General features: G+C 41.1%; 1 protein-coding gene across 3 annotated transcripts in view; it reads right to left on the bottom strand.

The window, feature by feature from the left end:
- The window catches only part of RIPK1 (receptor interacting serine/threonine kinase 1), a 296,218-nt gene that overhangs the window by 151,269 nt on the left and 117,211 nt on the right, over positions 1-27,738 (bottom strand). For all 3 annotated transcript variants that reach the window (XM_053714666.1, XM_053714668.1, XM_053714667.1), the window contains exons 6-7: positions 3,873-4,022; positions 2,874-2,950 (exon numbers count right to left, since the gene is read on the bottom strand). In XM_053714666.1, the coding sequence (XP_053570641.1) occupies positions 2,874-2,950; positions 3,873-4,022 (227 nt within the window). The remainder of the gene's footprint in view (positions 1-2,873; positions 2,951-3,872; positions 4,023-27,738) is intronic.

The raw sequence follows: 27,738 nt of genomic DNA, 5'->3' as shown, positions 1-27,738 counted from the left end.
GATCCTACATACCTACATTGCTCCTGATCCTACATTGCTCCTGATCTTACATACCTACATTGCTCCTGATCCTACATTGCTCCTGATCCTGCATACCTACATTGCTCCTGATCCCACATTGCTCCTGATCCTTACATACCTACATGGTTCCTGATACTACATACCTACATTGCTCCTGATCCTACATACCTACATTGTTCCTGATCCTACATACCTACATTGCTCCTGATCCTACATACCTACATTGCTCCTGATCCTACATTGCTCCTGATCCTACATTGCTCCTGATCCTACATACCTACATTGCTCCTGATCCTACATACCTACATTGCTCCTGATCCTACATACCTACATCTCAACAAAGGATACCATGATAAAGTAGATGTGATAATAGAAGCAAATTGAAAATAAATAAATAAAAGTAATCAATAAAGAAAAATCACGACTTTCACATGTTTAAATGCTGCTATTTCATATACATGATAGAAAATGTTCGCTTACTATATTAGTAATAAGAAAAAGTTTTTAGTGATTCAGACAGAGTGTACAATTTGAATAACATTTCCAATTTACTTCTATTATCAAATGTACTTAATTCTCAAGGTATTATTTACATAAGAGATACCTAGGTAGGTGTCTGAAGCACTACAAGGTAGAAGGCAGGAAATAGCGCTGCCATCTAGTGCTCTTGCAAATGGATAGCATTCTTGCAAACCTGAGCTTATGTTCCTGCTTTTCAACAAAAGAAACCAACAAAATAAAGAAAATTTGATAATAGAAGAAAATTAGAAAGCTGTTTAAAAGTGCATGCTCTATCTGAATCATGAAAGAACAAATTTGGGTTTTGTGTCCCTTTAATATATGTGTGTGTGTGTATACTGTGAATAGAATTCACTTTTAGCCCCTTAACCGCAGCCAACATACTCTGTATACTGGCTGCTGTTTTTGCATTTAGGGGTTAAATAGCACGCTCTTGCTAACAGTGGTGAGACTGTGCTATTTATGCATGCTATTACAGGGCTGAAAACCCCCTTGTGACACACAACATACAGGTTCAAATACAGGTGTGGTGATCAAACGATCAGAAATGAGGAGCACCAGGCAGGTTTCAATAAAATAAAACGTAACTTTTATTGAACTTCTTCAGCTTGCATTTAAAATCTTTTACAGACTAGAACAACATATAGATAGATAGCGCAGCATTCTCTTGCTTACGCGTTTCGGCTGTTGCCGTAATCATAGCTATGATTACGGCAACAGCCGAAACGCGTAAGCAAGAGAATGCTGCACTATCTATCTATATGTTGTTCTAGTCTGTAAAAGATTTTAAATGCAAGCTAAAGAAGTTCAATAAAAGTTACGTTTTATTTTATTGAAACCTGCCTGGTGCTCCTCATTTCTGATCATTTGATCACCACACCTGTATTTGAACCAATTGGGGATTCTCGAGTGAGCACAGGTAACACCAAACCAACCGTCGGACCCTGGGTAAGAGCGGGATACCCCTGAAAGCACAGAGATATAAGCAGCAGTCGATTGATCGTAGAAGGAGGTAAAGCTGTAGCAGTCCAATTCACTATTGGAGTGATCGAGGAGGGAGCCGGGCTAACGGAAGCCCATTTGCTAACGGAGATACATAAATCGGAATCCAAAGAAAGGCTCCTGTGGACCGACACACAAGTGGGACTCAGAATACAGAGACCGTTCCAGATAGAGCGGGTAAGACTTACCTCATCAAATAACTAACAGCTTATATGGAAATATTGTGACAGTCTATTTCACTTTTGTGATGTGATAGCACCTTTTTCAATACTGGAGATTTATTCACCTGCAAGTGCTAAGGGGTTGCCCTGAACCACAGGTATTTGAATCAAGAAAAAAGTTTTTGAAGTTACCTTTGGTGCTGGGACTTTGTCTATGTACTTATTTGTTGTACACAACATACAGGGTAATTTAATTTACTTCTATTATCTAATTTACTTTGTCCTCTTGCTATCCTTTGTTTAAAAGAAGGTAAATAGGCTCAGGAGTGCGCTCCACTCATTATAACAGTGCACGCAATGTGTGCGTTCGCATTGCAGGGAAGCGTTGCCCTCCCAATAGTGCGCTTCCATAGGCTCCAATAGGAGCCTCGTTCTCGGGGCAGAGAACCTAGTGCAGCAAAGGGGGTAAGTCGGGCAGTGATAGGCAGCAAATTTAAAATACACATATTAACACACAAATATATATGTATATAACCAATTACAGATATATTTATAGGAATATTACAGTCCCCATAGACCGCAATGTAAAGGCACCTTTTAGTTCCATTTTTTTCTAACATCCCACATCCCCTCACTTTAACCCCTTAAATCTGCTGTGTGCAGTTATTATTTGAAAAAATAAAGATGCTAATATTTAGTATATTAATAAATGCACTACACACTTTTGTGGGACATTTTTTAAATTAAACAGTGGTCTGACATCTGGCTAATTTTTGGAGCACAAAGTGCTACCGCGAGCTTGCAGTAGCATTAACCAGCCACTCGTAATGGCTGGCTATTTAACGTGCGTCTGTAAACGGGACATTTTCACATTTACAGGCGCACGTTAAATAAGTTCTCCCCCTGTAATCTAGCCCTAAATATTGTGATTTTTTGTGACTAAAATATTGTTTTAGTATATAATTACCTTTATTGTGACTAAAATGTTGTTAGTATAGTTACTTTAGGACAGTATTACAAATCAATGTCAAAACTGACACAACCACAAATTTTAACAAAGTTGGAAAACACAAGCTTTCGATTTTATCTTTGCTACTGAGTAAACTACACATTTTTTATTTACAAACGTCGACTAAATTAAGCATATTATAAAAAAAAGATTTTACGTACACTCATTTTAGCCACATCACTTTCAATTTTCTTCTGAAGCTTGTTGGTGTAAAATGTTCTTAATTTCTCATCACACTCTGGAAAAGAGTTACCAAACATATTAAAAAGTGCACAATTTCTTAGTATAAGTTGCTCCAGGTCTCTTATTCAGAGGTCTATTTACATTACTAATGATTGGTAAAGGTCCCTTAATGCATTAAAATCACTTTTGTTTTGTTTTTTTGTGGGTAAAACTATTTAGAGATTTATATACAGAAAAACAAGGGAAACAGTTTGATCATCTATTAATTATTGAAATAAATGAAAACAATTTAGTACACTAGTCAGGTGCTACCTGGAAACAATTGCTTAAATAATTCTTATAGAAAAGTGGATGGACCAAAATAAGGAGCATCCAAAAGACCAGGTATCAGCACTCAGACTATTCAAAAAGGTCACAGAGATACAGTCCGGAGGGTGTTGGGGATCCCACAGAACAGATGCTGTATCTCTGTGACCTTTTTAAATTGGAGTGAGCCATTCACCTTGGGACACCAGGATCACGCTAAAGGGGTAGGTATTTAATTTCTGACCAGTGGAGTTGGCTGTGTGCTGGCGACGGTCTGATTGGTGAAGTCGGCTGTGTGCTAACGGCGGTCTGCCTGACTCATGTGGACACTGCTTGTTGAGGGTGCAACATGCTACAAGTTTTCAGCTTATGTTTATCTATGCTGAACATTTATTGTTATGGTGCACCATATGAAACTCTCTAAGCCGGCCAGTTATGCTCTTTAGTGAGGGGCCCATGTGTTTTGTTTGTCTGTTTGTCTATATGTTATTGTATTTATGTTTGTCTGTTTTTATATATTTATGACTACATAAAGAACTTTTTTGCATTTACCTATTCTGTCCGTATGAATATTTCTAAAAGGTCTGAGTGCTGATACCTGGTCTTTTGGATGTTTACTTATTTCGGTCCATCCACTTCTCTAAGAATTATTTGAGTATTTAGAGATTTACCTCTAAAAGTAGGCCGCTCTTCTGGTTTGTCTTTCCAACAAAGTTGCATCATGTCTAGTGCCTCTGGTGGAGAATTTTCAGGAAGTTCTTCTAAACTTGGCCTATCCCCACCGATTACACAAACACGTAATTGCTCAATGTTGAATGCATCTAGGAAAAATAAACAGCATAACGAGGGTCACTTAGGTGTGAAATTCAGGAAAGATAAAGTTTTATCATCTGGCTAAGTGTAAAAGTTTATCATTTATTGTAACTAATAACTTTATGACAAACTGCACACAGTATACAGTAATCGTGTAATCTATATGAACGCATATGGATCCTCCAAATTTTCATCAGAATCCTGGCTAGACAAATGGACTAGGGGCCAAAATGGCCAAGTAACAACATTTTACATGTTTGTTAGTTGCATTCGTTTTAGAGGAAAGAGCTGAGATCGTTTGATTAATCAGCTCATTCATTTCCAGTAATGTACAGGGGGTCTGACCATGAATGTCTACTACTTTCCCTGTCCCATACAGACAGAGTATTACTACATGATTGATGTGAGGGACAACAAGTCATGCATCAATTGTCATACATATTTGTCCAATCCTAACTTAACCTAGTATAGGGCGACTAGGCAAAGCTCTGCCATGGTTAATTACTTTCATCAGCTTTTGGACAGTGAAGTTGTGTGTGCCTCTGTCAGCTATTTCTCATTGTGTGTGCTGTTTTTGTTGTTGTTAGGGAAGCAGCACAGTGCAACTGAACAGTAGTGCATTATTTTATTTTTTTACTCTGTGGAGCAGGAATTTATTTTTCTATAATGTTTTAGTGATAGAGTTGTAGCATTATATTTATATAAGATTGCATTAGGGCATTGCAGGACTGGTAGAGCTCCTGTCTGAGCCCAGCCTTTGCTCTATAGCAGGGGTGCCCGGACTTTAGTAGAATTTGTCACTGAAATTAAAATCAGGGCATTCTTTCACATAAATAGTACACAGGGTTAATGATTTCCCACATTAGCAGTTATGAAGTCCAAAGCTATGGACAAAACACATCTTCTGTGGGGGGGGGGGGGGGGGGTTTAAATCACTTTTGCCTTATGTCTATAAACCATGTTACATTTTAGTTTTTCATTAATAAAGGGTGCTGGTTGACACCACAACTAATAATTGCACTTTGTGCCGCTTACATTGTTCTTGTGTAGTCACTCAAATTAGTGTCTTACCAATGAATAACTCAGAGAACACAGATCTGCATCTAGTCACTAACTGTTTATTATCCTAACTGAACTTGTTACCATATATGGTAGAAACACCAACAGCCAATCAACAGTCTGTATGCAAATTGACAAACACATCACATGTTAACATTACATCTCCATTTTTATTAAATTTTAGAATATCACATTTATATTTTATTTTATAGGTCCAGAATGTTTCTAGGTTTTACCATACGACCAGAACGTGTGAATTGAAAACCTGCTGTGCATGTTTCAGCATTGTCAGTGTCTTCTTTCAGTTGTTCTGGGATTGCAGGTGTATTTGTGGTTGTGCTGGGGTTCTCAAGGGTTGGCTCATGTGCTTCTAGTTGCGGTTCTTTAGTTTCCATCAGGTGTCGTTGGTTGCGACGGAGAACTTGATCATCGCTGGTGCTGATGAGGTATGATCTTTGTGTGTCTACAGGCTGCAGAATAGTGGCAGGCACTCATTGATCACTGTCTTGCTGAAAACAAATAGTATTTTCTTGTGTCAATGTGGACAAAGGCTGTGCAGTGCGATTATAGTAATGTCTTTGTTTAGCTTGTTTATGTTCTCTTTTGGCACGCACACATTTTTGATCAACTACCTGAGGCTGCAGTTGTTCCACTAGTTGTAGGCAGGATAAAACGTAGACGTCTACTCATGAGCAATTGTGAGGGAGACTTGAATCTGTCAACAGGGGTATTCCTGTGTTCCAGCAGGCTGAGGTATGTGTCCTCTCCTTCAGCTTTTGCTTTGTTTAGTATGGTCTTTGCTGTTTGCACTGTCTTTTCTGCAAGACCATTGCTTTGTGGATGGTGGGGACTGGATGTTACATGTGCAAAGTCCTAATGAACTGCAAAGTTTTCAAAGTCACCTGATTTATATTGCGGACCATAATCTGAAATTACCTTTTCAGGTATACCATGTCTTGCAAATATAGCCTATAGCTTGCGGATTATGGTCGCTGATGTGGTTGAGTGGAGTCTTTCCAATTAAAAAAATCTGATGTAGTAATCAACAGCGATTAAGTAGTCCTGACCATTCCACATAAAAAGATCTGTTGCAATGATTTGCCATGGACGCTCTGGAATCTGATGAGAGATCATGGGCTTTTTAGTGTTAGACTTTCGGCGTTCTAGGCAGGTAGGGCATTTTCCGACCATATCCTCAATTTGTTTGTTCATTCCTGGCCAAAATAATATGTCTTTGGCCCTTTGCTTACTCCTCTCAATTCCCATATGCCCAGTGTGTATAAGCTCTAGCATGTTTGGCCTCAGCACACCTGGGACAATGATTTTCTCGCCTTTGATTAGGATCCCTTCAATCTCTGAAATTTCATCTCTGTGATTCCAGTATTCAACAAGGCTGGAAGGACATCTTTTCCTTACGTTAGGCAACCCAGATTTGATTATGTTTTTCAGCACAATGAGTTGAGGATCCTGTTCTGTAGCTGTTTGAATGTCAGTCAGTTTCCTGTCACTAATAGGGAGATTGGTTATGACTGTGTGAATCTGTGCATCCATTACTTCATTCAGTGATTCGAGTCTGTATGGTATTGATTTTCTGGACAGGGTGTCGGCTATTGGAATATTTTGTCCTGAACAATGTACTATTTCAATGTCATACCTCTGTAGCTGCAAGATCATTCCCTGAAGGCGTAGCGGTGCAGCTGCAAGGGGTTTCTTCATTATGGGTAATAAAGGTTTGTGTCAGATTCAACATCAATCTTTCTGCCATAGACATACGTGTGAAAACGTTTGCATCCAAACACCACAGCATATAACTCCTTCTCAATTTGAGCATAGTTTTCTTCTGTTGGTGTGAGAAATTTAGAAGCATAGGCAATTGGCTTACCTTCTTGGAGCAATACAGCACCTAGGCCACTCTTTGACGCATCAACCTGCAGGCAGAGCTCTTTGCTAGGATCGTAGTAACATAGAATGGGACCAGGTCCCTTTGTAATCAGCTCTTTCATTTTATCAAATGCTTTTTCATGAGTTTCGTCCCATACAAACTCATTTGTCTGTCTCAGAAGCTGCCTCAATGGCGCATTAATCTCAGATAAGTTTGGTGTGAACTTGGACAGATAATTAACCATACCTAGGATGGTCTCCAGCTCTGACTTAGGAGGGCGCATATCTTTTATGGCATTGATCTTCTCTGGATCAGGTTTGATGCCTTCACGTGTTAGCTTGTGCCCAAAATAACTGACCTCTGAGACACATATCACACTTTTCTCTGGGTTAAGGCGTACTCCTTTTTTCTCTTCAGTACGGCGTGCAAGTTTGCATCATGTTACTCTTTTGTTTTTCCAAACACGAGTATGTCGTCAACAATGGCTGTCACCCCCTCAATCCCTTAATAAGTCTCATCAATCTTTCTCTGAAATTTGTCTTGAGCTGAAATCAGTCCAAAGGGTAAACTGAGAAATCTGTATCTTCCGGCCACTGTATTAAATGTTGTTAGCTAGGATGATTCTTTTGAAAGTTTGATCGCCCAGTATCCAGATTTTGCATCCAGTACACTGAAGAATTGTGCTCCAGCAAGTTTTGGGGTGATGTCATCCAGAGTTGGAAGAGGGTTATGTGGCCTCTTTATTGCTTTATTCAAGTCTCTGGGATCTAAACAAACCCTGAGTTTTCCAGTGTGGGTTTTTCCACAACTACCAGGGCATTGACCCCGTCAGTGGGCTCAAGCACTTTAACAATAATCCCTGATTTTTCCATATTTTCTAGATCCTCCTTGAGGCAGCTACGCAGCATGAATGGAATTCTCCTGGGTGGGTATACAACAGGGACGGCTGTGGGGTGTAGGTGTATAGTGCATTCACCTGGAAACTGTCCAATGCCTTGAAAAACATAATTTATGCTTACCTGATAAATTCCTTTCTTCTGTAGTGTGATCAGTCCACGGGTCATCATTACTTCTGGGATATTACTCCTCCCCAACAGGAAGTGCAAGAGGATTCACCCAGCAGAGCTGCATATAGCTCCTCCCCTCTACGTCACTCCCAGTCATTCGACCAAGGACCGACGAGAAAGGAAAAGCCAAGGGTGAAGTGGTGACTGGAGTATAAATTAAAAAATATTTACCTGCCTTAAAAACAGGGCGGACCGTGGACTGATCACACTACAGAAGAAAGGAATTTATCAGGTAAGCATAAATTATGTTTTCTTCTGTTAAGTGTGATCAGTCCACGGGTCATCATTACTTCTGGGATACCAATACCAAAGCAAAAGTACACGGATGACGGGAGGGATAGGCAGGCTCTTTATACAGAAGGAACCACTGCCTGAAGAACCTTTCTCCCAAAAATAGCCTCCGATGAAGCATAAGTGTCAAATTTGGAAAATTTGGAAAAAGTATGAAGCGAAGACCAAGTTGCAGCCTTGCAAATCTGCTCAACAGAGGCCTCATTCTTAAAGGCCCAAGTGGAAGCCACAGCTCTAGTAGAATGAGCTGTAATTCTTTCAGGAGGCTGCTGTCCAGCAGTCTCATAAGCTAAACGAATTATGCTACGAAGCCAAAAAGAAAGAAAGGTAGCAGAAGCTTTTTGACCTCTCCTCTGCCCAGAGTAAACGACAAACAGAGAAGACGTTTGTCTAAATTCCTTAGTTGCCTGTAAGTAAAATTTTAGAGCACGGACTACATCCAGGTTGTGCAGTAGACGTTCCTTCTTCGAAGAAGGATTTGGGCACAAAGAAGGAACAACAATCTCTTGATTGATATTCCTGTTAGTCACTACCTTAGGTAAGAACCCAGGTTTAGTACGCAGAACTACCTTATCCGAATGAAAAATCAAATAAGGAGAATCACAATGTAAGGCTGATAATTCAGAGACTCTTCGAGCTGAGGAAATAGCCATTAAAAATAGAACTTTCCAAGATAACAACTTTATATCAATGGAATGAAGGGGTTCAAACGGAACGCCCTGTAAAACATTAAGAACAAGGTTTAAACTCCAAGGTGGAGCAACAGTTTTAAACACAGGCTTAATCCTGGCCAAAGCCTGACAAAAAGCCTGGACGTCAGGAACTTCTGACAAACGTTTGTGTAACAGAATGGACAGAGCTGAGATCTGTCCCTTTAATGAACTAGCAGACAAACCCTTTTCTAAACCTTCTTGTAGAAAAGACAATATCCTAGGAATCCTAACCTTACTCCAAGAGTAACCTTTGGATTCACACCAATATAGGTATTTACGCCATATCTTATGGTAAATCTTTCTGGTAACAGGCTTCCTAGCCTGTATTAAGGTATCAATAACTGACTCAGAAAACCCACGTCTTGATAAAATCAAGCGTTCAATTTCCAAGCAGTCAGCTTCAGAGAAGTTAGATTTTGATGTTTGAAGGGACCCTGTATCAGAAGGTCCTGTTTCAGAGGTAGAGACCAAGGTGGACAGGATGACATGTCCACCAGGTCTGCATACCAAGTCCTGCGTGGCCACGCAGGTGCTATTAGAATCACTGATGCTCTCTCTTGTTTGATTCTGGCAATCAATCGAGGAAGCATCGGGAAGGGTGGAAACACGTAAGCCATCCTGAAGTCCCAAGGTGCTGTCAGGGCATCTATCAGGACTGCTCCTGGATCCCTGGATCTGGACCCGTAACGAGGAAGCTTGGCGTTCTGTCGAGACGCCATGAGATCTATCTCTGGTTTGCCCCAACGTCGAAGTATTTGGGCAAAGACCTCCGGATGGAGTTCCCACTCCCCCGGATGAAAAGTCTGACGACTTAAGAAATCCGCCTCCCAGTTCTCCACGCCTGGGATGTGGATTGCTGACAGGTGGCAAGAGTGAGACTCTGCCCAGCGAATTATCTTTGATACTTCCATCATAGCTAGGGAGCTTCTTGTCCCTCCCTGATGGTTGATGTAAGCTACAGTTGTGATGTTGTCCGACTGAAACCTGATGAACCCCCGAGTTGTCAACTGGGGCCAAGCCAGGAGGGCATTGAGAACTGCTCTCAATTCCAGAATGTTTATTGGCAGGAGACTCTCCTCCTGACTCCATTGTCCCTGAGCCTTCAGAGAATTCCAGACGGCACCCCAACCTAGAAGGCTGGCGTCTGTTGTTACAATTGTCCAGTCTGGTCTGCTGAATGGCATCCCCCTGGACAGATGTGGCCGAGAAAGCCACCATAGAAGAGAATTTCTGGTCTCTTGATCCAGATTCAGAGAAGGGGATAAGTCTGAGTAATCCCCATTCCACTGACTTAGCATGCACAGTTGCAGTGGTCTGAGGTGTAAGCGTGCAAAGGGTACTATGTCCATTGCCGCTACCATTAAGCCGATTACCTCCATGCATTGAGCCACTGACGGGTGTTGAATGGAATGAAGGGTGCGGCAAGCACTTTGAAGTCTTGTTAGCCTGTCCTCTGTCAGGTAAATCTTCATTTGTACAGAATCTATAAGAGTCCCCAGGAAGGGAACTCTTGTGAGTGGAACGAGTGAACTTTTCTTTTCGTTCACCTTCCATCCATGTGACCTTAGAAATGCCAGTACTAACTCTGTATGAGACTTGGCAGTTTGAAAGCTTGAAGCTTGTATCAGAATATCGTCTAGGTATGGAGCTACCGAGATTCCCCGCGGTCTTAGTACCGCCAGAAGAGCACCCAGAACCTTTGTGAAGATTCTTGGAGCTGTAGCCAATCCGAATGGAAGAGCCACAAACTGGTAATGCCTGTCTAGGAAGGCAAACCTTAGGTACCGGTAATGATCTTTGTGAATCGGTATGTGAAGGTTAGCATCTTTTAAATCTACAGTGGTCATGTACTGACCCTCTTGGATCATAGGTAAAATTGTCCGAATAGTCTCCATCTTGAACGATGGAACTCTTAGGAATTTGTTTAGGATCTTTAAGTCCAGGATTGGTCTGAAAGTTCCCTCTTTTTTGGGAACCACAAACAGATTTGAGTAAAACCCCTGTCCCTGTTCCGATCGTGGAACTGGATGGATTACTCCCATTAACAAGAGCTCTTGTACGCAGCGTAGAAACGCCTCTTTCTTTGTCTGGATTGTTGACAACCTTGACAGATGAAATCTCTCTCTTGGAGGAGAGTATTTGAAGTCCAGAAGGTATCCCTGAGATATTATCTCTAGCGCCCAGGGATCCTGGACATCTCTTGCCCAAGCCTGGGCGAAGAGAGAAAGTCTGCCCCCCACTAGATCCGATCCCGGATCGGGGGCCCTCAATTCATGCTGTTTTAGGGGCAGCAGCAGGTTTCCTGGTCTGCTTGCCCTTGTTCCAGGACTGGTTAGGTTTCCAGCCTTGCCTGTAGCGAGCAACAGCTCCTTCCTGTTTTGGTGCAGAGGAAGTTGATGCTGCTCCTGCTTTGAAATTACGAAAGGAACGAAAATTAGACTGTCTAGCCTTAGCTTTGGCTTTGTCCTGAGGCAGGGCATGGCCTTTATCTCCTGTAATGTCAGCGATAATCTCTTTCAACCCGGGCCCGAATAAGGTCTGCCCTTTGAAAGGTATATTAAGCAATTTAGACTTAGAAGTAACATCAGCTGACCAGGATTTTAGCCACAGCGCCCTGCGTGCCTGAATGGCGAATCCTGAATTCTTCGCCGTAAGTTTAGTAAGATGTACTACGGCCTCCGAAATGAATGAATTAGCTAGTTTAAGGACTCTAAGCCTGTCCGTAATGTCGTCCAGAGTAACTGAACTAATGTTCTCTTCCAGAGACTCAATCCAGAATGCCGCTGCAGCCGTGATCGGCGCAATGCATGCAAGGGGTTGCAATATAAAACCTTGTTGAACAAACATTTTCTTAAGGTAACCCTCTAACTTTTTATCCATTGGATCTGAAAAAGCACAGCTATCCTCCACCGGGATAGTGGTACGCTTAGCTAAAGTAGAAACTGCTCCCTCCACCTTAGGGACCGTTTGCCATAAGTCCCTTGTGGTGGCGTCTATTGTAAACATTTTTCTAAATATCGGAGGGGGTGAGAACGGCACACCGGGTCTATCCCACTCCTTAGTAACAATTTCAGTAAGTCTCTTAGGTATAGGAAAAACCTCAGTACTCGTCGGTACCGCAAAATATTTATCCAACCTACACATTTTCTCTGGTATTGCAACTGTGTTACAATCATTCAGAGCCGCTAACACCTCCCCTAGTAATACACGGAGGTTTTCCAGTTTAAATTTAAAATTTGAAATATCTGAATCCAGTCTGTTTGGATCAGAACCGTCACCCACAGAATGAAGTTCTCCGTCCTCATGTTCTGCCACCTGTGACACAGTGTCTGACATGGCCCTAATATTATCAGCGCACTCTGTTCTCACCCCAGAGTGATCACGCTTACCTCTTAGTTCTGGTAATTTAGCCAAAACTTCAGTCATAACAGTAGCCATATCCTGTAATGTGATTTGTAATGGCCGCCCAGATGTACTCGGCGCTACAATATCACGCACCTCCCTCTGAGCGGGAGATGCAGGTACTGACACGTGAGGCGAGTTAGTCGGCATAACTCTCCCCTCGTTGTTTGGTGAAATTTGTTCAATTTGTACAGATTGACTTTTATTTAAAGTAGCATCAATACAGTTAGTACATAAATTTCTATTGGGCTCCACTTTGGCATTGCAACAAATGACACAGGTATCATCCTCTGAATCAGACATGTTTAACACACTAGCAAATAAACTTGCAACTTGGAAATACAATTCAATTAGAATAATATTAAAAACGTACTGTGCCTTTAAGAAGCACAGAAGATCTATGACAGTTGAAAATTAATAAATTGAAACAGTTATAGCCTCAATCCTTGTAAACAACACAACTTTAGCAAAGGTTTAATCCCATTAGCAAAGATAACAAATTCTGAAAGCAGGAAACAAATTACAGAATAAACGTTTTTTTATATCAGTCAACTATAATTCTCACAGCTCTGCTGAGAGAAATTACCTCCCTCAAAATAAGTTTTGAAGACCCCTGAGCTCTGTAGAGATGAACCGGATCATGCAGGAAATACAATGAGTTGCTGACTGAAATATCTGATGCGTAGCAAAAGCGCCAAAAAACGGCCCCTCCCCCTCACACACAGTAGTGAGAGAGAACAGAAACTGTCAGAAAAAAGATTAAGCAACTGCCAAGTGGAAAAATAGTGCCCAAATATTTATTCACTCAGTACCTCAGCAAATGAAAACGATTTTACATTCCAGCAAAAACGTTAAACATAATTTCTAGTTATTAAACAGCTTTATGTACTTCTTACAGTGTAATTCTAGTGAAGTACCATTCCCCAGAATACTGAAGTGTAAAGTATACATACATGACATTATATCGGTATGGCAGGATTTTCTCATCAATTCCATTGTCAGAAAATAAAAGCTGCTACATACCTCTATGCAGATTCATCTGCCCGCTGTCCCCTGATCTGAAGTTTACCTCTCCTCAGATGGCCGAGAAACAGCAATATGATCTTAACTACTCCGGCTAAAATCATAGCAAAAACTCTGGTAGATTCTTCTTCAAACTCTGCCAGAGAGATAATAACACACTCCGGTGCTATTTTAAAATAACAAACTTTTGATTGAAGATATAAAACTAAGTATAATCACCATAGTCCTCTCACACATCCTATCTAGTCGTTGGGTGCAAGAGAATGACTGGGAGTGACGTAGAGGGGAGGAGCTATATGCAGCTCTGCTGGGTGAATCCTCTTGCACTTCCTGTTGGGGAGGAGTAATATCCCAGAAGTAATGATGACCCGTGGACTGATCACACTTAACAGAAGAAAACATCAGAAAATTCCTGTATTATAGCACAGGGTTTATGTACATCTGCGCACACTGAGAAGACAAGCTTAATTAACCCCATGTCTAGACATGCTCTCAAACCAAGTATAGGTGGGGCATGTGTGTTGATAATGTAGAATTCAAGCACAGTTTTAGTGTCTTTGTATTTACATTTTAACTGACAGGTCCCTTTAACATCAAGCGGCTCACCACCATAGCTTGTAAGACAGCGTGCTGTGGGCTTCAGTGCTACAGTACTGAAGAGCTTTTTAAATCTGTTGGTAGGAATTATATTTACCTGAGCACCAGTATCTTATTTAAATTTGACTTTATCTGCTTGTGCACCTAACTCCATTTCTGCGAAAGCCTGTTCACATTCTTTGTCTTTGTGCTCTTTGTTAGCTACATCAATAAACAGTTTATCCAGCTCTTCAATATTTGTGTTTTGAACTGTATGTACAGTTTTACATGTATCTGGTGGCCTTGACTGACATGCCTTTGCAAAGTGGTTAAATTTATTGCATATTTTGCACTGACATCCTTTTGCAGGGCATGTGTCTTCCTGGCTGTGTTGAAGAGCACAACGACTGCATAGCCTGTCTTTAGTGAGGCTCCTGTCACTTCCTTTCACAGTTGTCCAATGCTTTTGCTGGGCTGATGCTGTTTTTTTACTAAACACTGCGTGAGCTGACTGGCTCTGGGTTGCCATTGCATGTGAGTTTATTGTCTTAAGCTGCTCTTGTGCAATTTTGTGCGACTGCGCTATATCAATGGCCTTTTCAAGTGTCAGATCAGCATCCTGATTAAGTAATTTCTCTCTTTTGGAGAATTAGTGGCAAAAACAATGTGGTCTCGTACCATCTCAGCACTGTTAACATATCCACAGTCTTTTGCAAGCAATTTAGGTTCTGTTACAAAATGTTCAAATGTCTCATGTTCCCCCTGCATTTTTTCATGAAATTTGTATCTTGCAAAGATTGGATTAGCTTTGTGCATAACATATTCCTCAAATCTGTCATAATAAGACTTCAACTTTTTAGACACCTCAAATGTTAATGTCCAAGTATTATAAACATCTCTCCCTTTTTCACCTACCCAGAGAAGCAAGTAGCTGCACAAGGTTTCCTCAGGCTTGCCACAGAGAGGGCCAGAGAATATGAGCTGTACATGCTGGCGAAACCTCCTCCATGCATCTGGTAAATTTTTTGAGTCCCAATCCATCTGTGGCATAGGCACACCTGATAAATCCATTTTGCAGAAAGAAACCAGCTTCTGACACTATGTATTGTTCTTGTGTAGTCACTCAAATTAGTGTCTTACCAAGGAATAACTCAGAGAACACAGATCTGCATCTAGTCACTAACTGTTTATTATCCTAACTAAATTTGTTACCATATATGTTACCATATATGGTAGAAACACCAACAGCCAATCAACAGTCTGTATGCAAATTGACAAACACATCACATGACATTTTAATAACATTACACCTCTGGGTGTTAAAGATGCAAAGTAGTAGAAATCTTTCACTGATCACTTTATCAAGGTCAGCTAATATTCCCATACTTGAATATGTTGAGTTCTGAATAAAAAAGTCAGTAAGGGGACACTATAGTGTGCTAGATTAATTTAAATTTATATTACACAATTTTACAGATAGACAAAAATGTATTCTCAGTTTTAAAATTAGTTATAAATACAGTAGGGAAGCATACATTCATATACATACATACACTATAGCCTATTTCATAAAGCTAATTGAGAAGTAAACAGTTTGGTAGATAAGTCTGACTTTTGATGCTTTTTTGTCACAAAAATCTAAAAGTAATCATGATGTTGTGGGTGCCTCTGATATAAAAAAAACTTACACATACAAAATAAAGTAAAGGCATTGCCTCTATCTATCACAGCTCCCTAAACCTCTCAAAACATGCTGCAGGACCAAACACTTCTCTGTATAATGCCATGCTAAATGTATAGAAATGATTAGCAGCTGGCTGTTGCACACAGTGCATGCCTATTGCCTACTATACTATAGTAAGTAGATATGTTTTATATATTATATTATTAAATATATAGTATAAAAATTAGTACCTCTCATAATTATTGAAATGCAAAAAAGAATGGCAGCACTCACTACTTTCAAAATTCTTGCTCTGTTTAGGGTTCTCTACTCTAGGATCTCCGCTGACTGCCCTCGATCAACAGAACCTCTTCGTGATGGTTTAATCTAAATGAGCCTTGCCAGGTGATGTATTTACCAATTTTGGAGCCCCTCTTATTCGAGTTTTTACTTTTTTTCCATATTCTTTTAAAACCTTTTGATTTTCTGATTATTATTGTACAGGAAGAGATTAAATAGTGAGCATTTCCATCCAAGTTTCAATACTGCCTCTATTTATTTTTCAGCTTGCCCTCTCAAAAGATTGATTCTTTCCCCTTAATCAGATTGATTTAAACCGGTTATGGAAGGTATAGGTTGTTGAATATGCATAGTCCCAGTAGCATATTTCCTCTAAAGGGTTTTTAAAGGTTGCACATAATAGCTCAATTGGCCTGCTGGTTAATTCTCCACTCACTCTCTTTAAAAAATTTATTGCGTTAATACCATTCATTCAACTTTGTTAGATTTGCATGTGAACTCATATAAAACGACAACTTAATTTATGGGCAGAGACAAGGAGAAAAGCAAAAGAGATCTGTTGTCATAAATAGTTGTTAAGCCAATATTCTGTGATCTTCCATTAATCTCTTGGTCTTGATCGCACTTAACCTTGCTTATTTATAAGAGGAAACCAAGGAGCTTAATTGAGGAGTTTTTAACTGTCCTATAGCAAAAAAGTGAAATTTCTGGGTCTGCTGAGGGGTCAACACCCCGAAACGTCACTGGTATGTAATTAAAGGATTGATTCCCTTTGCATCAAGTCCAGAGTGTGCTGATTTCTCTTGTAAGGTGTATCCAGTCCACGGATTCATCCATTACTTGTGGGATATTCTCCTTCCCAACAGGAAGCTGCAAGAGGATCACCCACAGCAGAGCTGTCTATATAGCTCCTCCCCTAATTGCCACTACCAGTCATTCACTTGCAGCTCTCGACAAGGGAAGTAGCTAGAGAGATGTGGTGAATTAGTGTAGTTTATCTTCAATCAAAAGTTTGTTATTTTTAAACGGTGCCGGCGTTGTACTGTTTTTTTACCTCAGGCAGCAATTAGAAGAAGAATTTGCCTGAGGTTTTTGATGATCTTAGCAGGTTGTAACTAAGGTCCACTGCTGTTCTCACACATAACTGAAGAGTATGGGAGAAACTTCAGCTGGGAGAACGGCCTGCAGAATTAACTGCCCTGAGGTATGTTCAGTATATTTCTTTCTAGAGGATGATAAGAACTAGAAAATGCTGACAGTGCCTGATATAGTTAAGGTAAGCCTGATTGCAGTGATTTAATAACGACTGGCATCATGCTTGCAGTAAAGGGTAATTTTCATATTACTTTCTATTATGGCTTAGTATGTAAAACGTTATATATTTTTAAGGAACGTTTTTTTACTGAGGTGATAAATCTTTACTTGGGGCCTAGTTTTCCACATGGCTGTTATTTTACTCCTAGGAATAGTTTTTTAAGGCCCTCTGACTTTGAGCGCATGGTGGGAGGGGCCTATTTTCGCGCTCTAATTGCGCAGTTGTTTCTTACATTTGAGATATCCAGCTTCCCTGAAGGAGTCCCCTGACATATTGGACCTCTGTAAGGGGTTTTTGTGCCTAAAAAAGTCGTTTAATGGGAAGGTAGGAGCCATAATAGAGCTGTGAACCTGAGGGGTTAATCATCCATTTGCAAATGGGTGCAATGCTATTTTAGTCTATTATATACACTGTAAAAATTTCATAGAGTTAACTGCTTTTTTCACTGTTTTGCAGTTTTTGTGTTTGTTTTTTTCCCTTAAAGGCACAGTACCATTTTTATATTCTGCTTTTTCACATTAATTAAAGTGTTTTCAAAGCTTGCTGGTCTCATTACTAGTCTGTTAAACATGTCTGACATAGAGGAAACTCCTTGTTCATTATGTTTAGAAGCCATTGTGGAACCCCCTCTTAGAATGTGTACCAAATGCACTGATCTTACTATAAGTTATAAAGACCATATTCTGGCTTTAAAAGATTTATCACCAAAGGAAATTGACAAGGGGGAAGTTATGCCGACTAACTCTCCCCACGTGTCAGAGCCTATAACTCCTGCTCAAGAGGCGCCAAGTACATCTAGCGCGCCCATTGCGTATACTTTACAAGACATGGCGGCAGTTATGAATCATACTCTTACAGAAGTATTGTCTAAACTGCCAGGGTTACAAGGAAAGCGAGACAGCTCTGGGACTAGAAAAAATACAGAGCTCTCTGACGCTTTAGTAGCTATGTCCGATATACCCTCACAATGTGCAGAAGCCGAAGAAGGAGAGCTTCTATCTGTGGGTGATTTTTCTGACTCAGGGAAGACACTTCAACCTGATTCTGATATGTCTACATTTAAATTTAAGCTTGAACACCTCCGCATATTGCTCAGGGAGGTTTTAGCAACTCTGGATGACTGTGACGCCATTGTAGTCCCAGAGAAATTGTGTAAATTGGATAAATACTACGCAGTGCCTGTTTACACTGATGTTTTTCCAATTCCTAAGAGGTTTTCAGAAATTATTACTAAGGAATGGGATAGACCAGGTGTTCCGTTCTCTCCCCCTCCTGTTTTTAAAAAGATGTTTCCCATAGATGCCGCTACACTGAACTTGTGGCAAATGGTCCCTAAGGTGGAGGGAGCAGTCTCTACTCTAGCGAAGCGTACAACTATCCCTGTCGAGGACAGTTGTGCTTTTCTAGACCCAATGGACAAAAAATTAGAGGGTTACCTTAAGAAAAATTTTATTCAACAAGGTTTTATTCTCCAGCCCCTTGCATTCATTGCCCCTGTCACTGCTGCTGCGGCCTTCTGGTTTGAGTCTTTAGAAGAGGCTCTACAGGTAGAAACCCCATTGGATGATATCCTTGACAAGCTTAAAGGTCTTAAGCTAGCCAATTCATTTGTTTCTGACGCTGTTGTTCATTTAACCAAACTAACGGCTAAGAACTCAGGTTTTGCTATTCAGGCGCGTAGGGCGCTATGGCTTAAATCCTGGTCAGCTGACGTTACTTCAAAGTCTAAGCTTCTCAACATTCCCTTCAAGGGGCAGACCCTATTCGGGCCTGGACTGAAGGAGATCATTTCTGATATTACTGGAGGAAAAGGTCACGCCCTTCCTCAGGATATGTCCAACAAATTAAGGACCAAACAGCCTAATTTTCGTGCCTTTCGAAACTTCAAGAGTGGCGCAGCTTCAACTTCCTCTAATACAAAACAAGTGGGAAATTTTGCCCAGTCCAAGCCGGTCTGGAGACCTAACCAGGCTTGGAACAAAGGAAAGCAGGCCAAAAAAAAAAAAAAACCTGCTGCTGCCTCTAAGACAGCATGAAAGATCAGCCCCCGATCCTGTAACGGATCTAGTAGGAGGCAGACTTTCTCTCTTCGCCCAGGCTTGGGCAAGAGATGTCCAGGATCCCTGGGCGTTGGAAATTGTGTCCCAGGGATATCTTCTGGACGTCAAAGCTTCTTCCCCAAAAGGAAGATTTCATCTCTCACAATTATCTGCAAACCAGATAAAGAGAGAGGCATTCTTACATTGTGTTCAAGACCTCCTAGTTATGGGAGTGATCCACCCAGTTCCAAAGGAGGAACAGGGGCAAGGCTTCTATTCAAATCTCTTTGTGGTTCCCAAGAAAGAGGGAACCTTCAGACCAATCTTAGATCTCAAGATCCTAAACAAATTTCTCAGGGTCCCATCCTTCAAGATGGAGACTATTCGAACCATCCTACCTATGATCCAGGAGGGTCAATATATGACTACCGTAGACTTAAAGGATGCTTATCTGCACATTCCGATACACAGAGATCATCATCGGTTTCTCAGGTTCGCCTTCCTAGACAGGCATTACCAGTTTGTGGCTCTTCCCTTTGGGTTAGCTACAGCACCAAGAATCTTTACGAAGGTTCTGGGGTCACTCCTAGCGGTCCTAAGGCCGCGGGTTATAGCAGTAGCCCCTTACCTAGACGACATTCTAATACAGGCGTCGAATTTTCAAATCGCCAGGTCCCATACAGACATTGTTCTGGCATTTCTGAGGTCGCATGGGTGGAAAGTGAATGAAGAAAAAAGTTCTCTATCCCCTCTCACAAGAGTTTCCTTCCTAGGAACTCTGATAGATTCTGTAGAAATAAAGATTTACCTGACAGAGGCCAGGTTGTCAAAACTTCTAAATTCCTGCCGTGTTCTTTATTCTACTTCTCGTCCTTCAGTGGCTCAGTGTATGGAAGTAATCGGCTTAATGGTAGCGGCAATGGACATAGTGCCGTTTGCCCGCCTACATCTCAGACCGCTGCAACTCTGCATGCTCAGTCAGTTGAATGGGGATTGCACAGATTTGTCCCCTCTACTAAATCTGGATCAAGAGACCAGGGATTCCCTTCTCTGGTGGTTATCTCGGGTCCATCTGTCCAAGGGTATGACCTTCCGCAGGCCAGATTGGACAATAGTAACGACAGATGCCAGCCTTCTGGGCTGGGGTGCAGTCTGGAACTCCCTGAAGGCTCAGAGCTTGTGGACTCAGGAGGAGACACTCCTTCCGATAAACATTCTGGAACTAAGAGCGATATTCAATGCTCTTCAGGCTTGGCCTCAGCTAGCTGCGGTCAGGTTCATCAGATTTCAGTCGGACAACATCACGACTGTAGCCTACATCAACCATCAAGGGGGAACAAGGAGTTCCCTAGCAATGTTGGAGGTTTCAAAAATAATTCTATGGGCAGAGGATCACTCTTGCCATCTATCAGCTATCCATATCCCAGGAGTAGAGAACTGGGAGGCGGATTTTCTAAGTCAACAGACTTTTCATCCGGGGGAGTGGGAACTCCATCCGGAGGTGTTTGCACAGTTGATTCAACTTTGGGGCAAACCAGAACTGGATCTCATGGCGTCTCGTCAGAACGCCAAGCTTCCTTGTTACGGATCCAGGTCCAGGGATCCCAAGGCAGCGCTGATAGATGTTCTAGCAGCACCTTGGTCTTTCAATCTGGCTTATGTGTTTCCACCGTTTCCTCTGCTCCCTCGTCTGATTGCCAAGATCAAGCAGGAGAGAGCTTCGGTGATTTTGATAGCACCTGCGTGGCCACGCAGGACTTGGTATGCAGATCTGGTGGACATGTCATCCCTTCCACCATGGACTCTACCGCTGAGGCAGGACCTTCTACTTCAGGGTCCTTTCAACCATCCAAATCTAATTTCTCTGTGTCTGACTGCTTGGAGATTGAATGCTTGATTTTATCAAAACGTGGTTTCTCCGAATCGGTCATTGATACCTTAATTCAGGTTCGAAAGCCTGTCACCAGGAAAATCTATCATAAGATATGATGTAAATATCTTCATTGGTGTGAATCCAAGGGTTACTCATGGAGTAAAGTCAGGATTCCCAGGATATTATCTTTTCTCCAAGAAGGATTGGAGAAGGGATTGTCAGCTAGTTCCTTAAAGGGACAGATTTCTGCTCTGTCTATTCTTTTTCACAAGCGCCTGGCGGATGTTCCAGACGTTCAGGCGTTTTGTCAGGCTTTAGTTTGAATCAAGCCTGTGTTTAAACCTGTTGCTCCGCCATGGAGTTTAAATTTAGTTCTTAAAGTTCTTCAAGGGGTTCCGTTTGAACCTCTGCATTCCATAGATATCAAGCTTTTATCTTGGAAAGTTCTGTTTTTGGTAGCTATCTCTTCGGCTCGAAGAGTTTCAGAGTTATATGCCTTACAGTGTGATTCCCCTTATCTGATCTTCCATGCAGATAAGGTAGTTTTGCGTACCAAACCTGGTTTTCTTCCTAAGGTGGTATCTAATAAAAATATCAATCAGGAGATTGTTGTTCCGTCACTGTGTCCTAATCCTTCTTCAAAGAAGGAACGTCTATTACACAATCTGGACGTGGTTCGTGCTTTAAAGTTTTATTTACAAGCTACTAAAGATTTTCGTCAAACATCTGCATTGTTTGTTATCTACTCTGGACAGAGGAAAGGCCAAAAGGCTTCAGCAACTTCTCTTTCTTTTTGGTTAAGAAGTATAATTCGCTTAGCTTATGAGACTGCTGGCCAGTAGCCTCCTGAAAGAATTACAGCTCATTCCACTAGAGCGGTGGCTTCCACATGGGCCTTTAAAAATTAGGCTTCTGTTGAACAGATTTGTAAGGCGGCGACTTGGTCTTCGCTTCATACTTTTTCTAAATTCTACAAATTTGATACTTTTGCTTCTTCAGAGGCTATTTTTGGGAGAAAGGTCTTACAGGCAGTGGTGCCTTCCGTTTAAGCGCCTGCCTTGTCCCTCCCTTCATCCGTGTCCTATAGCTTTGGTATTGGTATCCCACAAGTAATGGATGAATCCGTGGACTGGATACACCTTACAAGAGAAAACTAAATTTATGCTTACCTGATAAATTTATTTCTCTTGTGGTGTATCCAGTCCACGGCCCGCCCTGTCATTTTAAGGCAGGTGTTTTTTATTTTTAAACTACAGTCACAACTGCGCCCTATAGTTTCTCCTTTCTCTTGCTTGTCTTCTGTCGAATGACTGGTAGTGGCAGTTAGGGGAGGAGCTATATAGACAGCTCTGCTGTGGGTGATCCTCTTGCAGCTTCCTGTTGGGAAGGAGAATATCCCACAAGTAATGGATGAATCCGTGGACTGGATACACCACCAGAGAAATAAATTTATCAGGTAAGCATAAATTTTGTTTTTCATTTACTTTGTTGATACCCCTTCAGCACCTTGGGGGGATATATTTCTTGTTTGTGAGAGTGCACCTATCCTGGACTTTATATATATATATATATATATATATATATATATACACACACACATATATACAGAAATAATACAACCCTGTGCACTGTGTATTCTTGTAAATTGATGAATGGCCCTAAAATCTTCAATGTAACCTCAAATACAACAGAAAGAAACTTCCATAGTGTAAAACTGCTTAAAATATCATAAACGTTTGCTCTATAGGCTCTGCACCATAGTAGTGTACCTTTTCATTTGGGTCTCAAACATAACATAATAATAATTTCCTAGAGGCTGGCTATTGCACACAGTGCTTGCATATAGCTAAGATATAGTACCACTGCTATAATTCAAGTAATTTATTTATTGTAGTGCATTATAATTACTACTAATACTGAATGGGCTCCTGTCTTGCCTTTCTCTTAGGTAGGCATTTGTGCCAATATTTCAAAGTTCACACCAGTGCACAAATCCCATAAATCCACTTTTTATGTGTCAGAGAGCCCAACAACAAAGAACTAATAGCTATTATACTGTAATAAAATTGTTAGTCAGTAAGAGGGTACTATGTTTCCTGCTGCCCTACCACAACTGCCAGCACCATAACTACCAGTGCAGAGTTTGTGTCTGCTTCTACTTGTCTAATGAGCATAAGTGGGAACAGCACTTTTGCCTCTGCTTCACAGAGTGAAATATAATTTTCAAGGCCATTGTCTGCTGCTCTGAAAGTTGTCTCCCAGCAGCAGCAGGATGAGCGGGTTTCCCTAGTCTCTGGTTTGGCCAATCAGAATATATTATTCTGACTCCTAGCATGTCTGCTATGGATGCCCTTTACTCTGGACCAGGAGGAACTTGATTATGAGCCTGAAGAGATAGTGAAGGAGGAGGTTCCACTACAGAGGCTGTGCATTGTGGCAGCAGTGCAGGCTACTCCCTGGTTTTAGGGAGTCTTCATCTGCATTGAATCTCTCCATCACCACCATCATCTCCAGTTGTAGAGCAGCATCATCCACTACCCATGTTTCCAGTTGCCACCTCCACTAGTGTATTATGAGCAAGCCTTGTGTGTGTAGGCTGTAATTCTTTTGGCACAAGTAGTCAGTGGTTGTCTTACAGCACCACCATTCTGTAAGAGAAGTTCATCACACACTCTAAAATATGGCAGCAATGCTGAATGAAGTGTTTAGGAAATCTGTCAATATAACATCAGAAAAAGTGCTGATGAGAAAGCAAAAATACAGGGCAACTAGCTCTGTCCGGCTGATGGGCGTAAGTTATAACATAGCAATGCAGTTATCCAGTAGTCCAGGGTTATAAAAACACATTGTAATCCAGTTGCATATTTAGCCCTTTGGGGGCTACTGTGTCTAAAAGGTAAATCCACCTCATTTCAACCCGGAGAAGCTTCTTGTGTCTATCCCAACCCTTTGTTATCGGTGGAACCTGGTCGAAAAGCATACGGACAGAAAATGGTTCATAATGCTGCAGATAAACTACATGGTTTGGATTACTTACATACATATATATATATATATATATATATATATATATATATATATATATATATATATATATATATATATTGTAACAGGGACCACTTTTAACCACGGTCTTCTAGGGCACAAATGCAGCACAGGACAATCCACTGTAGTTTAAAAGGCTTTATTTTTCACAGCAATAACAAACAGGCAGTTCATTTTCAAAAGAGGGAAATCCTTCCTCTGCAGCAAAGTTAAGTACTTTTAAATGTGTCCCAGCACTTCACAGCATTCCACAAGTGCTTTGTAAAAATAATGTCCTTTTACAGTTCACAGGAACAAAAGTCTTTTACACAGTGTAACAAACACACACACCAGCTTCTGTAGCTGTGTAACTTCCTCCCAAGGCCTAAGTGAGGCTGCTATTTAAACCCTCACAACTTCTAATTGGGCACACCTGTGATTAGCTGCTGGACAGCTTCACAGCTGTCTGGGATAATCAAATACACACTCTTTCTCCCTGGGGTTTTAACTGAAAGGAGAAATAGCATGTACAATGCTTGGTCTTAAATATCTTCCATTTATAACCAGGCCTTGCTTTCTGTCACATATCCTCCCGCCCAGCTCACACCCAGTGGGTTGAGCGACCATGGACATCAATGAATGTACCCGAGACAAACCATCAGCATTGCCCTGCAAAAGACCAGCCCTGTGCTCAACAGTAAAATTGAAGGGTTGCAAGCTAAGAAACCACCTAGTAACCCTTGAATTTGTTTCCTTATTCTGACTCATCCATGTGAGAGGAGCATGATCTGTTATTAATTTAAATTTTCTTCCCAACAGATAGTACCTAAGGGTCTCTAAAGCCCACTTAATGGCAAGGCATTCTTTCTCCACTATAGAATAGTTCTTTTCCTGTGAAATAAGTTTTCTGCTTAGGAAAAGGACAGGATGCTCTTCTCCCTGACACTCCTGCGAGAGAACTGCTCCTAAACCAACATCAGAGGCATCTGTCTGTACAATAAAATCTTTAGTCAAATTGGGGGTTACCAAAACTGGATGGGCACAAAGGACATCTTTCAAATGCTTAAAAGCTTGTTCTGCTTCTGGGGACCATTTTATCATAATTGGGGCCCTTGCTTTTGTGAGATCTGTCAAGGGTGCCGCAATTGTAGCGAAATTCGGGATAAACCTTCTATAATAACTAGTTATCCCAATAAATGCTCTTACTTGTTTTTTAGTTAGAGGCTGTGGCCAGTTCTGTATGGCCTCTACTTTTGTTGTCTGAGGTTTAACTAATCCTCTACCAATAGTATAACCCAAGTACTTAGCTTCCTGTAAACCAACAGTACATTTTGCAGGATTGGCAGTTAACCCAGCGGACCGTATTGCATCAAGTACTGCTTGAACTTTTGGAAGATGGGATTCCCAATCTGTACTATAAATTATAACATCATCTAAATATGCTGCCGCATAACGAACATGGGGTTTCAGAATTCTATCCATCATCCTCTGGAATGTTGCCGGGGCCCCATGTAAACCAAATGGCAACACCGTATACTGAAATAAGCCCTCTGGGGTTGAAAAAGCTGTCTTTTCCTTTGCTTGACTAGTGAGAGGCACCTGCCAATACCCTTTCGTTAAAACAATTGTAGTGAGATAACGTGCTTTCCCTAGCCTTTCTATTAACTCATCTACTCTAGGCATTGGGTAGGTGTCAAATTTAGAAACACAATTAAGCTTACGAAAGTCATTACAGAACCTTAATGAACCATCCGGCTTTGGAACAAGCACGATTGGACTGTTCCACTCACTTTGTGATTCCTCAATTACCCCAAGCTTTAACATTTTTTCTACCTCCAGCTTAATAGCCTTTCTACGAGCCTCAGGGACCCTATAGGGTTTAAGGCAGACCTCCTTCCCTGGTTCTGTTATTATGTCATGCTTAATAACATTAGTTTTTCCCGGTACCACAGAAAATACCTCTTTGTTTATTCTAATAAAATCCTTGACCTCTCGCTTCTGATGTACAGATAGGGTTTCCGATATATTTACCTCTGGTTCAGTGACAGGGAGTTCTGTAGGTTTTAAGGCAACTAAAACTTCCCTATCTTTCCAAGGTTTTAACAGATTTATATGATATATTTGCTCAGGTTTCCTTCTCCCTGGCTGACTTACTTTGTAATTAACATCACCCACTTTCTCAATTATCTCATATGGGCCCTGCCAAGTAGCCAAGAATTTATTTTCAACTGTAGGGACCAGAACTAACACCCTATCCCTAGGTTGAAACACCCTGGCTCTAGCATTATGGTTGTAGCTGTACTTTTGTGCTTCCTGTGCTTTTCCCATATGTTCCCTTACAATGGGCATGACAGCTTCCATACGATCCTGCATTTGGGAAATATGTTCAATAATACTTCGATAAGGTGTTGTCTCTTGCTCCCAAGTCTCTTTAACTATATCTAGTAAGCCCCTGGGATGCCGCCCATATAACAGTTCAAATGGGGAAAAACCTGTAGAAGCCTGGGGAACCTCCCTGATAGAGAACATTAAATAGGGTAACAGAAGGTCCCAATTTCTCCCATCTGTGTCAATTACCTTTCTTAGCATACTTTTGAGAGTTTTGTTAAACCTTTCTACTAAACCATCAGTCTGAGGGTGATATACTGAGGTCCTTAGTTGTTTTATACCAAACAACTTACACAATTCTTTTGTAACCCTGGACATAAATGGAGTTCCTTGGTCTGTCAAAATTTCCTTAGGTATCCCGACCCTGCTAAACATTAGCATGAGTTCTTTTGCTATGGACTTTGCAGAGCTGTTACGAAGGGGAACTGCCTCAGGATAGCGTGTAGCATAATCAAGGATTACCAGTATATACTGATGTCCTCTAGCAGATTTAACCAGCGGACCCACCAAGTCCATAGCAATTCTTTCAAAAGGCACATCAATTATAGGCAAGGGCACTAAAGGGTTACGAAAATCTTTAGCAGGAGCTGTAAGTTGACACTTAGGGTATGAAGCACAATAATCCTTGATGGCTACAAATATCCCTGTCCAATAAAACCTTCTAAGAACTCTCTCTTTGGTTTTCTCAACTCCCAAATGCCCCCCTAGAATATGGTTATGTGCAAGATTTAATACAGTGTTCCTAAAAGTCTGGGGCACCAAAAGTTGTTTAACAATGTCTGTTCCTTTCTTCTCTACACGATATACCAAATCATTAACTGCTTCAAAATAAGGATAGGGTAATACATTTCCTGGCTGTGTCACAACATCATTTATAACCCTGATATTATTTCTTGCCTCTACCAATGTTGGATCCTCCCATTGGGCTTTTTTAAAATTACCAGGGCCACCAACCAGATCTATCAAATCATCAATATTTTCCGAGCTAGTACTTGGTACTTCATTACTCTGAGAAGGTTGATCACCTACTAATACAGGCATAGGGCAATAAATCTTATTTTTCTCCTTTTCAATGGAACCCTCTTCAAAATCAGTTTCAGAGAAAGGAA

The sequence above is a fragment of the Bombina bombina genome, chromosome 5 (genome assembly GCF_027579735.1).
Source record: "Bombina bombina isolate aBomBom1 chromosome 5, aBomBom1.pri, whole genome shotgun sequence".
NCBI lineage: Eukaryota > Metazoa > Chordata > Amphibia > Anura > Bombinatoridae > Bombina > Bombina bombina.
Note: the sequence above shows the minus strand (reverse complement) of the source record. Positions and strands in the feature narration are given on the sequence as shown.